Genomic DNA, 16,096 nt, shown 5'->3' with positions numbered 1-16,096 from the left:
AACAGCTTGCTGCGAACAACTTTCCAGTTCTGAGTTTTTGCAAACGAACAAGTCTTCTAGGAGTTTCGAGCGTTAGTCAGTTCTGATTTAGTCTGACTTGCAGAGTTGCAGACTTAACAGACTTGCAGGATTGTTGACTTGCTGGACTTAGCCGATTTGCAGGACTTGCAGTACTTGATTCCAAGTGACTTACTGAACTTGTCTTCTGTAGTGCGAGACCAGGAGTTTTTTGACTTCTCTGCCTTCACTGACTTGCAGAGTATGGAGGGACTTAAGCTTAATTAGTTAAGCTTAAGCTTAAGAAGCTTAAGAAGGAGGAAAATAGGCCGCCGTTTTCTGATCGTGAGGGGGGGGGGGGTCCGTTTTTTCCGCGCGTGATTTTCGGAATGCTCCTCCTTGCCAGTCGATTACGATTTGAAGCTTGTTTTAAAGTTCCTTAAGCTTAAAACTAAGCTTTAAGCTCAAACTAAACTTGATTAGGAAAGATCTTATCTGTAACTCCACGACTTCATGAAGAAAGTGTTTGAGTGGTCCTCCGCCGACAGAGAGTGGTCCTTCGCGATCTGAGAGTGGAAACAGGGGTTCTTGATCGCCAGAAGTCTGCCTGTATCGACGGTTCGCGACGAGATTGACTGTAGAGGCCGTTTGTTCCTGGAGCTCCGCCTTCGCCCGAGATTGGTAGCGATTGGAAGCCCTTGATCTCTGCTCCGCTCTGATACCACTGGTGCGCAGATCGGACGCAGGTAGCTCACGTAGTGAATTCCCAAAGGTCCCCAAGAACAAAGCACTCTACTTTTTAGCACAAAAACCAATGAGAAGGCAAGCACGACATGAGACAAGAGACAAATTGGGTTGAATCTCCCCCATGCCTTGTGTGAGCGCTTCACAAAGCATGTATTTAATATATATTTTCAATCTTTTTGCTCAAAAATAGCCCAATTACAAAAATATACAAGCTTTTAGCTTTTGAGTTTGCTTTCTACCAAAAATAGGAAAATAAAGCTAATGGACGGTGCCCAAAGAGTCTGGCACGCCCAATCTCAATGTCCAAATAAAAATAACATATCCAGGCGCATAAGCGCATACAAAATAATAATAAATAGTCGATGTCTCTATAGACATAATCAAAATATAGGCGTGGCGCCTATCAAAATATAGTCGAAAGATCGGAAACCCGCTAGACTCCAATGCTTTCCTCCGCCACTGCTGCTATCTCTACACATCAACTGAAGCATTCACAATCGTTAGTAAAATAACACAATTAAACCGACAAAAGTGAATACCTAGCAGTCTTCAGCTACATAAATAAATCAGCTGGTTAGAAATAAATCCTAACCTTAATTTATTACGAGTGCGCACTCTAAACTCATAAACGTTTATTAATTTAATATGCATTTTGCGGAATCACCCGCTATGGAATCACCCATGTACACACTAAATTAATGAAACGCCCGAAAAGGACAGGCGTCCCCATCAACTTCTCGCACAAAGAATCCTCTTTGCGTATGAGCCCCGGTCATCTAAGTTTACGGAATCCACCGTAAAACCTCACGGAATCCACCGTGGAATATGCCTCCTGGCATCATCGAGTGTCTTTGCGCCATCTTTGACCATTAGATTTGCATTAGGGACTATTAAACACTAGTTTTCCATTAGTGTTACCAATTGACACTAATGGCCAAATGAATGATCTAGGCCAACAACTAGCACTAGATACCACTAAGCACTTGTGCAAATTAGCTTATAGCAACTTTTGCCTTTGACATCTCGTGATTTCCTTGGGTCTTGGGCTCGTAAATTTACTCTAAACCCAGTTACACCTCACATGTGTAACATTTACTTAACCATGTGATTAAAAATTAATCCACATGTTAAGTGAGGTTTCACATGACAGCCATCCCAAGAGATCCACATTGGTGACGCATCTTAATCATGAAAGCATTTCATTCAAAGTAAAACAAACATGCATTTAGTTCCTTGCACTCTACATACCAAATAAAAACACTAATAGGTAACACAAATGCCTGAAGCAGCATGTGTACAATTGTTGCTAGAAAGATGTCCTTCTATGTATCCATAGTTGTACAAAAGGTACGACACTCAAAGCTCGAGTAAGCATTCATATCCAATAGTGCGAAAATATAGTGACTAGTACAATGATCATATTAAGTTCCAAAGCAATCATTACATATGTGTGCCTGTCTATACCAAAGGAGCAAAAATGATTTGTTAGAGATTAGTCATCTAGTGGACTAGCATTTCTTAGGCTATTATTGGTGAAGTCAGTTCTTTCAAAGGTATTCTTGGTGGGCATTAGGCATTTTTCCCGTCTACAAGCTTCTCTTAAGCTTACATATCAAATGCTTCTTTCCATGTATAACAAAGCCTTTGGCTGTTTCATGTACAACTCTTCTTCCAAATCACCATGTAGAAATGCAATTCTAACATCCATCTGATCAAGGTCAAGATCCATAGATGCTACTATGGCAAATAACACTCGAAGAGTGGTCATTTTGACAACAGGAGAAAACACTTCATGAAAATCAATGCCCTTCTTTTGTGTATAGCCCTTAGCCACAAGTCTGGCTTTATATTTGGGTTTGCCATCCGCACATTTGATTTTATAGATCCATTTGTTAGGAATGGTTTTTTTATCCTTAGGCAATATAACCAAATCCCAAGTATCATTATGATACAATGACTTCATTTCTTTTTACATAGCTAGCTCCCACTTTTTCTTTTAATCACATGATAAGGCCTCTTTATACGTAAGAGGCTCACTTTCCTTTGTGAGCAAAATGCAGTCCAAAGAAGGATCAAATCTTTATATAGGTCTTTTGAAACGTGCAGACCTTCTTACCCAATGATTTGTGTTATCAGATAAGGAATCCACATCCAAGGGAATATCAATGACCTCATTGTTTGGCTGCTGAACTGCATGTTCAGGTTGCTGTAATACAATTTCAGGCTGCTGTAATTCATTTTCAGCATGCTGATTTTGGTGCTCAAGTTGATGTTTAGCCTGCCCTTGCTGTCCATTTTCATTTGGCTTAATAATGATACGCTGATTGTCATAATCAACATCAAAAGGAGCTGAATTTTCAGTGGTTGATGGCTGCTCAAGTAAGTGATCATACTGAAATTTAACTTTCTTTTTGTCTGAGTGATTAGATGTGACATTTTTCAGCAGCTTTGACTCATTGAATATCACATCCCGGTTGCGTAGCACCTTTTTTATGCTTGAAACCCAAACTCGATAGCCCATTTCACCTTCATCTCCATAATCCATGAAGATGCCTCTATGAGATCTCATGTCAAGATTGGTTCTCCTATCAACAGGTACATATACATAGCATTCGTAGCCAAAGACTCTTAAGTGGCCATATGAAGCAAGTTTGCTAGACCAAATCTCTTCAGGGATGCTACTTTCAAGTGGATGATGTGGAGATTAGTTGCAAATATGCACCGCAGTTTTAAGTGCCTCTTCCCAAAATGATTGCGAGAGTTTAGCTGTGGATAGCAATGAGCATGCACCGAATCTTCTCACATAATGTGCAATTCATTCGCTCAGCCACACCATTAGATGATGGATTGTAAGGAGTTGTAAGCTCTCATTTAATCCCATTGTCATCACAAAACTTATTGAATGCTCTAGATACATACTCTCCCCCATTATCTGTTCTTATGCATTTTAACTTTTAAGCCTTTTTGAGTATTAACCAATGTATAAAACCTTTTAAAATCATCCAATGTCTTATTTTTTTGCTTAAGCAAGTAGACCCATAGCTTCCTAGAATGGTCATAAATAAAAGTCAACAAAATAACGGAAATCACTATGAGTTTTTATTGGCATGGTACAAACATCAGAATGGACTAAATCCAAGATACATACCTTTCTAGAGGCTCCATGAGAGTAGGGATTCTTTACATGTTTACCAAAAACACAATCATCATAAAAATCAAGCTTTGAGCTTTTCACATCAACTCTTCCAAGTGAAGAGAGTGCTTGCAAACCCTTTTGGCTCATATGTCTAAGACGCTTGTGCCACAACTCCATGTGTGACTATACTTTACCAACTGCAACAAACTTTCCAGGAAGTGCCTTGCAGTAGAGATAATATAGAGTCCCCTTTTTACTCCTCTAAACCTTTGCTGTCTAGCCGCCCAATAGAAAGCAAACTCTTCTTGATGCTAGAAACATACCTAACATCATGAAGTATTAATTTTTGACCATTTTCTAGAGCTAGGTGTATGGTGCCCATTCCTTCAATATCACATGCATGATTGCTGCCGAGGTAGACTTTTCCAAGATTACCTTCTGCATAAGTAGAAAAACACTCCAGAGATGGAGTTACATGAAAAGAAGCACTGCTGTTAACAATCCATGATTGTGAAAAACCATCATGAGCTGACAACCAGGCATCTATCACATTTGTCTTAGTGATATACATGTCCTCCACTGTTATAGCTAGCAGATCTGAAAATGCAACGAGTAAATCGGCATCTTTATCTTCTATTTCCTCAATAACAACATTAGATACCACATTTACTTTTTCTCTCTTTAGGGGTAGAGCTGTCATCCTTGTCATTCTTTTTGCCTTTTGCATTAGCCTTCTTTTTATGTTCTTGTTTCGTTTTAAAGTACCTGCAATCAGGCTTTTTATGCCCTTTGCGACCACATTGATAACAAGTTACATCTTGTTGTTTTTCTTTGCTTTTGCTACAATTTTTGTTTTATTTGCAGCATTATATATTTTTTCAGGTCTTTCTCTGACATTGTAGGCTGATCCACAATTTTTCTCTCTTGTCTTGTGTCTAATCTCTTCATTCAGAATAGAACCACGCACACCATCAAATGTCAAGTTGGGGTTATTGTACAATGATACAATCAATACTTCCCATGAATCGGGCAAGGTCATAAGCAAGAAGATAGCCCTCAATTTAGGATTCAAATCTGTATCCTGTAACTGACTCAAAATACTAGTGAAAGCATTCAAATGCTTTGAGGCAGATTTGGACTAAGCTTAAAGTTGACCAACTTCCGCATGAGATGTACTTGATTGACAAGAGTTGTATTCTCATAAGTAGCCTTAAGTTTCTCCCAAACTGCATAGGCAATATCAAGTCCCTTTATATCAACCAAGATATAATCTATGATGGCCATTTTAATGTAAGTAATGGCATTTTTAATTCATTTTAGCCCAATCCTCATCTAACAAAGCAACATGCTTATGTTATTCTAAAGCATCATCACAATCCTTTAGAAAGAGTATACCCTACATATGATCTTTCCAAAGATCAAAACCATTTCCGTCAAATTTATGAATCTCAAAGAGATTCTTTGTGTCAGATGTAGATGCACTGCCAGCCATCTTCAACAATACACAACTGCAATAAAGGGCTGAATGTTTTCAAGCAATAGCAAGGTTTCTGAATTGTAACAACAAGTATACACTCTTGTACTTCCAAAGTGTCCAAGAAGCAGATGTTTAGCTGCAAATTTCAGTTTGAAGTACTGATTACAACATATGCATGAATCAAATCTGATACATTTGCAAGTACTCACTCTTGTACTTCCAAAGTGTCCAAGAAGCATATGTTTAGCTGCAAATTTCAGTCTCAAGTACTGATTACAGCATATGCATGAATCAAATCTGATACATTTGCATTTAGGATAGCTTCCACTTTAGTAGTACATCACCAAAATTCCCAAATGCAATGACCCAAATGCTGTATTTACCACTATTTCACTGCATAATGAGTATTCAGCAATGCATGTACCAAGAGAAGCTGCCCCTATTCAACATTTGAAGCATCCAAAACTCTAAAGACTCCCACTTAGCAATGAATCTGCTACAAATTTCATTGTCGAGTCTCAAAACAACTCAAAAATACATCACCAATGTGAAAATCCCCAAAATTCTGCAATGAATTTGCTCCAATTGCATAAATACGTCATCCCGAGCATCAAGTGCGGGCTAATGTTGCAGAAATTTCACGATTTCTGCAAAAGCCCCAAATAACGGGGTCTGACAGTGCACAATTTCCAAAAAATTGGCTCATCCAAGCAAAAATTTCACTTGCATTTGAGAATCCCCTAAAATTTATGAGGCTTGTGCACTCAATGTTTGCAATTTATGGTCTAGAGGTAACTGCAATATGTGCCAAGCACCAAATTTGGAAAAAGCTCCAAATTTTAAGACACGGATTTGCACTCTGTGCTTGTATGTGTGAACATTTGGTAGAGAGGGAAAAATAAGGTGAAGAAAATTAAGGAAAAATGGGCCATTGACCTTTTGCCCATCATTTGTGCGGCCGAACACCCTGTTGCCCGTCATGCGGAATCCCTCCGGTCCCATCGTGCAGCGGTCGCCTACAGTACAGTCATGCAGCAACGTCGTGCAGTAGTCGCCTGTCGGTCGTTAGTTCGTCTGACACCCGTTATGCTTGCACCAGACCAGTCGCCTACACGTTACGCCCGACAAGTCACCCGACCAATCAGTCAACCTGATACCTGCTCGTCTACTCCTCAATGACTTGCGTGAGCCATTGGCTTTGATACCAGTTTGCAAAGGTGAAGCGGAAGCAGATAGAGAAAGAGAGCTCAGAGCAGGCACAATAACTGAGGAGTTCAATGACTCAGGGCTGAACAGTGTTTGACAGTGATAGAGTGAGAGTGAGTCGTCGGATAGGTGTGTACCAATGTGGTACATACAAAGAATAAAAGAATGTATTTATACTAAGAGTACGGTACACTTACACCAGTTAGGGTGGGTTCACATATGTGACGTAATATATACACGGGAGAGCGTTAAAGGGCCTTTACACCCAACATTCAGGATTGGTGGCTGCTCCCTCATTAGCTGTCTTCCTCCACTTGGGGGTGATTGCCCTTGGGCTTTTGATGTTGCTTTGATGGCCTCACACCCTTGTGAGTGGATTATTGATAGTGGCGCCTCTCAGCACATGACTCCTTCTGTAGTAGGTGTTGCCCATTTGCAGCTTTTGCATGGGAAAATTGTTATTGGCAAAAGCTCTTCTAGTCCTATTCAAAGGAGGGGTAAGATTCGGCTTATTCTAGATGGGCAGGGTGGTGCCCATACTTTAGAGGTGCTTTTTTTAGTAGATATGCCAGTTTATGGCTGAGTCTATGCATGTAAGTGGGCTAGGGCACCAAGATATTATCGTGATTATTTAGGCATTTTTCTTGGCATTTTATGATGGTCATTTTAGCACTTATTGCTGTCTGACCAGCATTAAATGCTGACCGATCTGACATGATTTATGGCATTATTTTTCCCTATTTATTCAAGTTTCTTCTCCACATTATGATCATTCATCACTTCACTGGTTTTGGTGGAGGGAGAGGAGCAGGTGCGAGTGCCTTCACAATTGGTGACTCACATTGGTTTTGTACTGTCTCATATCTTGGTATATGGATTCCATTTTCCGAGTACCTCTTTGCTTTTGAGTTCCTTGTGCATTGTTCTTTTCCTTTGCAGTGTTTCTCTTTCTCTTTTCTTTGTCTCTTGTGTTCAGTAGTCTATTACAATAGTTTTCCACATGCTTCCATCACTGCATCCACTTTTGATATGGTATCAAATTGTAGGATCATTGTTCTTGCTATTGTTTTACATTGTTTCAGGTCTGAGTTTTAGCTTTTCTGCTGCTGATTGGATCTGTTTTTGACTGCTGCGATGGATTTTCAACCTGAGTGACCATCTTCTAATCATTTTCGGCTTGTTTTCTCAGTGTTTTGTTTTTCAGCTTTTTTGGGCTTGTTTTAGGGCTGGGGACTTGTTACTGACCCTTCCAAATCTGTGTTTCAGTGTTTGCTGCCTGCATTTTACTGATCAGCACGTGCGTTTTGGCTGTTTGCTCTTGTACAGGGCTGGGTGATAGTATTTTCAGGTTGGTTCTGGTTATTTTTGGTCCGTCTTCTCATTGTGTGGTACACTGCTCAACTTTAGAGAGGATTCATGTGCATCCAATTGTCATGTTCTCATCACTACATTGCTTACTGTTGATCTTTTCTCTATGTGCTTTCTTTACTGCATGGAACTTGGGCAATCCTTGTGAATTTGTATTTTTTGCATTTTGTTCTCCCTAAAGATCCCTTACCTTTCGTCATATTCTCTGTATCTCCTTCATGATGGCTCCTACGACATCTTCTCTTGATGGTCAGTATGTAACTATTCTTTCATCATCTACAAGTGTTATGTTGGAGACTTGCTATATTCAGCTTCAAGTTTTTGTGAGGATGCTATCTCTTGGCACTTTAAATGTTCCAGTTTCAGAGAGGGGTGCCATACTGTGCTATTATTATGGCAAGAAGGGATACCTTCGGAAGGATTGCAGGACATTAGTAGCTTTACAGTAAGAGCAAGCGTGGATGGTGACGACGGGTGATGACTCTTTGGGTGAGTCTTCCTCTTCTCTAGGTCCAGGTTTTGGCTCCATCTATGTGGCTTAAGAGATGGTTGCAAGGGCCTTCCTTCCAAGCTGCTAGTATAGATGATGGGTCCTCTCTCACAACTCTTTAGTGCCAGAGAGGTAGTGTGAGAGGGTGGTGAGATGGGGTAGGCGAATCTCATCTATACAGGTATATAGGTGCATAAGTTCTACAGGCGTTTCCTTGATGCACCCACCGAAGTTTGGCGAGTTCAAATCCTGGAGCTGGGATTGATACCCAGGTCTATGATGAGTTGCTTCTTTGATTGAAAGTGGGATTGGCTCCTAGTCTAAGCTCACATGAGGGAACACTTTGGCGGTCTAGTCAAAGGTGGGGAATCCATGGTCACATATGTTCAAAGGCATTTTTGACAGGATGGTCTTGTATGCTATTGTGAGACATTGTTGATAGATACTGAGAGTTGCTATGATTTTTTCCTATTTTCAGGAGTTGATATGATCAACATCGACATCAGGTTCTCTTGGAGTCACCTTGGTGGTGGCTTAAGCACCCAGTGCTTGGGTATCCATGGTTCTACTCTCGTGGTCCTTGTTATATGTATTATGATGGGACATTGTCATTGTATATTGTATTGTATGAGATCCCCCATGATTTGAGAGAGGGTGTTAGCAGATATGTCAGTTTATGGCTAAGTCTTAGCATGTCAGTGGGCTAGGGCACTAGGATATTATCGTGATTATTTAGGCATTTTTTTTGGCATTTTATGATGGTCATTTTAGCAATTATTGCTGGCCGATTGGCATTAAATGTTGGCTAACCTGACATGATTTATGACATTATTTTTGAACATTTATTCAGGTTTCTCCTCCACATTATGATCATTCATCACTTGATTGGTTCTAGTGGAGGGAGAGGAGCAGGTGCGAGTGCCTACACAGTCGGTGACTCACATTGGTTCTGTACTGTCTCATATCTTGGTATATTGATTCCATTTTTTGAGTATCTCTTTGCTTCTGAGTTCCTTGTGCAGTGTTCTTTTCTTTTGCAATGTTTCTCTTTTCTCTGTCCTTTGTCTCTTGTTTTTAGTAGTCTATTACAGCAGTTTTCCACGCGCTTCCATTAGCACATCCACTTCTGATAGCTTTATGTGCCAAGCTATTTGCTTTTGGTACCACAAGATTTGTGCCATTGGTGCCTCTTGGTTGAGTTTGACGAGGATTCCTTTCGGATTCTTGATCGTAAATCAAGATAAGTGTTTACTTCTGGTTACGAGGAGAATGGAGTCTACAAGCTATGGTCTCCTTTTACCTTGACTTCTCTTATTCTTATCTCTCAGACAGAGTCCAAGCTTTGGTATGCTTGGTTTGGCCACCTAAATTATGAGTACCTTCAGAAAACATCTAGAGGATAGCTTCTTTGAGATATTCCGGACATTGTGGTGAGCTAACAACTGTGTGTATCTTGCATTCATGGAAAATAGCATTGTCATGCCACTCCCAACAAGGCTTCGAGGCGGTCTTCAGTATCCTTGAAGTTGGTTTCTATAGATCTTTGTGGATCTGTGAGAATGGAGTCCCTTGAGGAGAGCTTGTATTTCGTGTTGATTGTGGACTATTTTAGTAGGATGACATGGGCTTATTTTTTGCAGCTGAAATCAGAGGCGTTCTTCCACTTCAAGGATTGGTTACTCTTTGAGGACAACCGATCAGGCCCGAAACTAAAGACATTACAATTGGCTCAAGAAAATGACATATTGGAGTGGAAAAACCAAAGTGTGATTGAGATGGCTCGCACCATGATGGAGCGTAGGCAAACACCTTAGTGTCTCTGGATGGAGGCTGTGGCTATTGTAGTCCACATCCCTAGCAATCCCCCATTTCGACTGTTGTTGGTATGACATCCTATGATGTGTATTTTAGGTCTAAGCTTGATGTTTCTTATTTCAAGGTTTTTCAGTGTGACGACTATGTCCATCGTGAAGACACAGCGTGATAAATTTGAAGCGACTTCTTGAAGTTATGTGTTTGTGGGCTAAAGCTCGCAATCCTAGGGTTACCGATTGTATGATCTTGTTATATGAGATGTTTGTACGAGTTGAGAAGTTTGGTTTGTGGGTGTTCCAGCCTCAAAGGAGAGTGAGGAGCATCCCGTTCTTGGAGATCTAGGTTGGGCGCTAACGATTGTACATTTGGAGCCCATGCCTCGTGGAGATACTTTCATCTTTGGATGAGGATACTACCTCCCTACTGGCTTCTCCGATTTAGTCATCGTCGGTGGATGTTTTGTAGGCTTTATTAGATGGAGCGCGACGAGGAGAGATTCAATTTTCTCTCAGCTCCACAGACACTAGGATTCAGGGATTGAGAGAGTCCGTGTTTGTACTAACTATTGTTTAATGACCCGTGTCATATACAAGAGGGAGTCCATCTTCATGAAGAAGACTTGCAGTCACATCATTGGAAGAAGGTTATGGAGCAAGAGTTGGATGGCATTTGGGATCTTGTGCCTCGGCTCGTTCATAAGAAGGTGATTGGTGTAAGATGGGTCTTCAAGTCCAAATATCACAGTAATGGTACCTTGGATAAGCACAAGGCGTGGCTCTTTGCAAAGGGCTTCACACAATGGTCAGGGGTGGATTTTCATGACACCTTTGCACCTATAGCTTGGATGGCTATCATTAGAGCTGTCTTGCCTTAGCTAGCTACATGAGATGGCTGATTTAGCTTGATGTGAAGTCTGTCTTCTTGAATGGTGATTTGAAGGAGGAGATCTATATTGAGCAGCCTCCGGGATTTTCCTCATTAGATGGATATATGTATAGGTTGAGGAAGGCCCTTTAGGACCTCAAACGGGCTTTACGTGCTTGGAATGAGAAAATAGACTCGTTCCTCCAATGGAATTTCTCTTCTGATGCCTAGTTGAAACGTGAATGTCTGCACCTTTGCTAGAGGGCATGTGTTGTTTGTGCTTTTTGTGAATGATCTTATTTTGATAGGTGGCCATGCCGAGAAGGTCAAGGAGACTAAGGTGTAACTACATGAGGTGTTCGAGATGACAAATGTAGGTCTTCTTCATTTCTTTTTAGGCCATGAGATTTACCAGACTTTGAGGGGGATTTGCATCTCCCAAAATGTGGTATGTGGAGGAGCTTTTGGCCATCTTTGAGATGGAGCAATGCAAGGGTATTTCTAGTCCTATGGATTCGAGTTGGAAGGCTATGGCCCATGGAGATTCTCCAACGATGGATGCTATCTGCTATAGGTAGTTGATTATGTCCTTAATTTGGCGTCTTAATACTTGGGTTGATTTGTTCTTTCCTCTAGGTTTGTTGGCTGGTTTCATGAGTGATCCAAACTGGTACATTGGAAAGCTACTATGAGGATTTTGCAATTCCTAAGGAGGACCCTTGATCTTGGTATTCATTATCCAGCAGGTATTGGAGATTCGCCTTTGATTCTTACAGGCTAGAGGATTCAGATTGGTCCAGAGATGTTGACCAATGGAGGTTAACAACAGGACATTGCTTTACTTTGGGTGTAGGTGTTATCTCGTGGAGTAGCAAGAAGCAGCCCATTGTTGCCTTTTCTTTTACAGAGGCGGAGTATAAAGCGGTGTCTTCTACCACATGTTTGTCAATGTGGCTTCGGAGGTTGCTAGGAGAGCTTGGCTGCCCTCAGTCCTATGACCATTGTTGCGACAATGAGAATTACTTTGCTTTGGCACGAAAACCCAGTGTTTCTTGCTAGGTTGAAGCACATTGAGATATTATACCATTTTACTGGTGTTTCGTGCCAGGTCGAAGTACATTGAGATACAGTACTAGTGATGTGGTTTATTGCAAGACAAAGGATAATCTCAAAGATTTGTTTACGAAGGTGCTTCCTCAGGTCGTTCTTTGATAGCACTCCAAATTTGCAAGCCTTATGTTGCGTCTTGGATCTGAGAGGGGGTGTTAGAGATTAATCATCCCCTAGACTAGCATTTCTCAAGCTACTATTGGTGCAGCTGCTAGTTCTCTGAGAGGTACCCTCGGAGGGCATTAAGCATTTTTCTTGTCAGTTCGGGCATTATTTCCAGCAATTGCTAGAATTTGGGCAGGTTTTGTGGGCAGCATAGTGCCATGCAGGCAGGCTATATTTTTCGCATTTATCGCAGCAGCTCAATCGGCCAAATATAGTGGTTCCATTTGGCAAGATTTGTGTTAATAGGATTGTCAGCTCATATGTGAGTTTGTGCATGCCTAATGGGCTCGGCCCTTTGTTGTCATTTTAGGCATTTTTATTGTGGTCATTTCATGTGGTTTTTGGCATTTTATGCTAGTCAAAAAGTTGTCCAACCAGCTGCTGGTTATGGCCTATTTTGGGCCTATTTATTGTTGGGCTTGTCCTCCTCCTCTTCATCAATCATCATCAGTGTTTAGGTGGACTGCTTGTTGGAGAGAGGAATTGTGCCAGTGCCCACACAGCCAATGACTTGCTGTTGTATGCGAATGTCTTGTCTTTGGTATATGGATTCCATTTCCGGAGCATTCCTATGAGTTCTCTTCTTTGCAGTATTCTCTCTTTCTCTTTTGTCTTGTGTTCAGCAGCTTGTCTCAGCACTTGTCTATGCTTCCATTGCTGCACCACTTTTGACATGGTATCAGATTGCAGGATCTAGGCTCCTGTTGTGTGTTTCTTTGCTGATTACAAGCCTTCTTCACCCTTGCTGATCAGACGGCTGTTTGTTTCTGCAAATTGACCTGTTTGTTGCCAGTTATCCTTGCGTTTTCTGCATTTGATGCAGCATTAGCTAATGTCAGCCCTCCCAAGATCTGCATTTTTAGACCGCGACTCTTTGGCTGCATCTTGCGGCTCCTATGTTGCTATGGCCTGCTGCTTTTCTCTCAAATTTTTTGCGTTTTCAGCCTTTGACAATTCTCCATTGCCAAGTGCCATCTTCAGACTATTCTTTTGCAGATTTTGGTATTGGCAACATTCTGTTTTTGTGATCAGCTTGTGAATGCTGCATATGAACTCTATTTTTGTGTAGTCTTTGCTATTTGGTTGGCTGTCTTCTCTCTATGTCCATCTTCTCTTCTTCTTCTCTCCAGATGGCTCCTGTGTGCACTTCTACAGATGATAAGTTACATGGGCTTGACTATCTTACATAGAGTGCAATGATGAAAACCTGGTTCGTGAAGAAGCCGATTTGGTACATTGTATGTGGAGGAGCAATCGAGCCTCATCTATACAGGTATATAGGTGGATAGGTTATAGAGAGGAATGTCCGTGATGCATCGACATAAGTCTAGTAGGTTAAAACCGTGGACTTGGGATTGATATCCAGGTTCATGATGGGCTATTATTTGATAGAGAACAAGCTTGACTCCTAGTTTGAGCTCACATGAGGGGACACTTTGGCGGTTTGGCCAAAGGCTGGGATCCATGGTTACATATGTTTAGAGGCATTTTTGACTGGATGGTCTTGTACATAGTTTTTATTAGATGTGTTTGATTGCCCAATCTGACGTATGAAAAACATATGAAAACAAGAAAATGAAATCTTGTTTTATACTTGGCATACTTTTTAGGAAAAAAACAGATTGGAAAAAGAAATAGACATCACAATTTTACCAAAAAGATTGTTAGTGATTCCCATGTGCCTTGCCTTGAATTTTGGCCTAGACTTTTCTCCAATGTGGTGTCCTCAATTGCTCTCACAAACCTTGACAAAATGTGTGACAAATCTGTCCATTCACATCTTATAAGTGTAATGCATAAGAATACATGCTGTCCTCAATCCAATTGACTTGCAGAAGTGACATTGGAGGTGCAAGTCTAGTCCCACAATGTTGCAACATTGCAAGGCGAGCTTCAGGGCATTCTTGAATTGGAACATTCAGGGCATTCTGGAATTGGAACATGTGGCTTTGCTTGAGATGATACAAGGAGATACATTGTCTACTTTAGTTGAAAACAAATCTGGCTCATGATGCTGTGTGGTTAAACGAGTATGAATTCTATGTTCAGGCTTAACCACATCTCCAAGGACAAGGCCAACCATGATGCCATGCAGTTGTACAACCTGTGCCCTTACCATTCTCCTCTGTTTGATGCCATCTGGCTCCACGTGGCTTTCTTTATGTCCTTTGTAGACCTCCTAGATTTTGGTGATTGTCCTTCACAGGTGTGTCATATACACAGTTGCAAGAACCAGCTTTATCCATATTTCATGAGGACACTGTCGAGTTCTCTCATGGTTCGAACACATATTTTTTTGAACTCTCATGATTTGACAAATTTTTGTTTTATAGTTGACCGCATCTCAAACTGGAGTCTGCTGTCTTATTGTTTGTAAAAGGTATATGGTTGATATATTGTGTATCCATCCTCCTTTTTTTTGGTGTGTATGAATTATGACTAGCATAAATTTGGCAAGGTCAGAGAACTCTTGTGTGAACTGCCAAGTTTAGCCTGTGCCTTGCTTTTAATGGTTTGATAGCCCATTTTGACAGATCTGCACATAGAAATAAGACAAGGTGTGCAATGGTGGTTCTTGTTTTCCACAAGCTTATAGTAGGGTGAGGGAAAGATCTGTGCATGGTTTATTTGTAATCCTTTTATTGGGTATACAACAGGTTTTTGTGGCACTCGAGGGCCTGAAAAAGAGTTCAGAACCTTCTGTAGATATGCTAGAACCTGTAGAGTCCCTGATAGCTGAAGCATTCTCAACAATTGACAAAGCAGTGAAGGTTGGTACCATTCATAGAAACACAGGTGCGCATAGGAAGTCTCGACTATCAAGGGCAAAGAAGACACTTGAGATACAGTTAGGCTGGTACACCCCAAGTCCAGCGACATGATGTGTGTTTTCTTACTCGAAATGTGAAATTCAAGACATCAGTGGCAGATTTGTTAGCTGTTGTATTCTCCAGCCTGCCGCTGTTTATAATTGGTATTTAACAAAGTGCAGATTGAGGCCTTGTGGTCTTTGGAGGCAACTAGATAGTGGTATCAAATGCCAATCTCTTGCAACTAATTTGAGTGCTTTACGCTTGTAATCCAACTGCCTGGTTAGCTTACATTGAAGGTTGGTTTTTGGGCAGCAATACTGTTTGTTTCGTACTCGGACTTTGTTTTTATGATGAGTCTGTGGCATTGCAATGATCAACACACTGGGCCAAACAGTAAAGGTCATATTGACTGTGTATTCTGTGTAATTGTAAGATTTTGGGAGGATACTTCACAACTCATTTGATAGATTAAATAGCACTCGATGACAAAGTAAGGTTGTGCTAATCTCAAATGGAAGGAAACCTTCATTGCCCTGTAATATTAATGTTATTAGCTGCTCTAATTGTCTATTAGATAGTGGCTTTGCTTGGCTCAGGACAGTAATTGACTCAAAAATTATATCAATTACCATACCAGTTCCATCTAGTTTTGCCAATACTAATTGTATTTCCTTGCAAGACATCTTCAATGCGCTTATCTGGTACCTAGTTTCTTGTGTGGTGGTGCATTTCTATATTCACACAAAGTTTAAACTTTCCAGCCTTTTTGAATAAAGAGGTGTCTAAACAACATTTTGACTTCATTCTCAAAGTGTTGAAGTTTACCAGATTTGTTTTCCATAATCAGCAATTTGGGTGGTGTGCAACTATAAATTCTTCAAAAAGTTGAGTTTATAGGGACATATGGT

General features: G+C 40.8%; 1 protein-coding gene across 1 annotated transcript in view; it reads left to right on the top strand.

The window, feature by feature from the left end:
* PRPS20 (chloroplast 30S ribosomal protein S20) overlaps positions 1 to 15,519 on the top strand; it is a 38,550-nt gene extending 23,031 nt beyond the window's left edge. Inside the window, exon 3 of the mRNA XM_087694673.1 lies at positions 15,033 to 15,519. Coding sequence (XP_087550799.1) covers positions 15,033 to 15,257 — 225 coding nt within the window. The 3' untranslated portion in view covers positions 15,258 to 15,519. The remainder of the gene's footprint in view (positions 1 to 15,032) is intronic.
* The last annotated feature ends 577 nt before the right edge of the window (positions 15,520 to 16,096 follow it).

Source organism: Lygodium microphyllum, chromosome 15, assembly GCF_053477565.2.
Source record: "Lygodium microphyllum isolate KBCC chromosome 15, Lygodium_microphyllum_v1.1.10, whole genome shotgun sequence".
NCBI classification, from domain to species: domain Eukaryota; kingdom Viridiplantae; phylum Streptophyta; class Polypodiopsida; order Schizaeales; family Lygodiaceae; genus Lygodium; species Lygodium microphyllum.
Note: the sequence above shows the minus strand (reverse complement) of the source record. Positions and strands in the feature narration are given on the sequence as shown.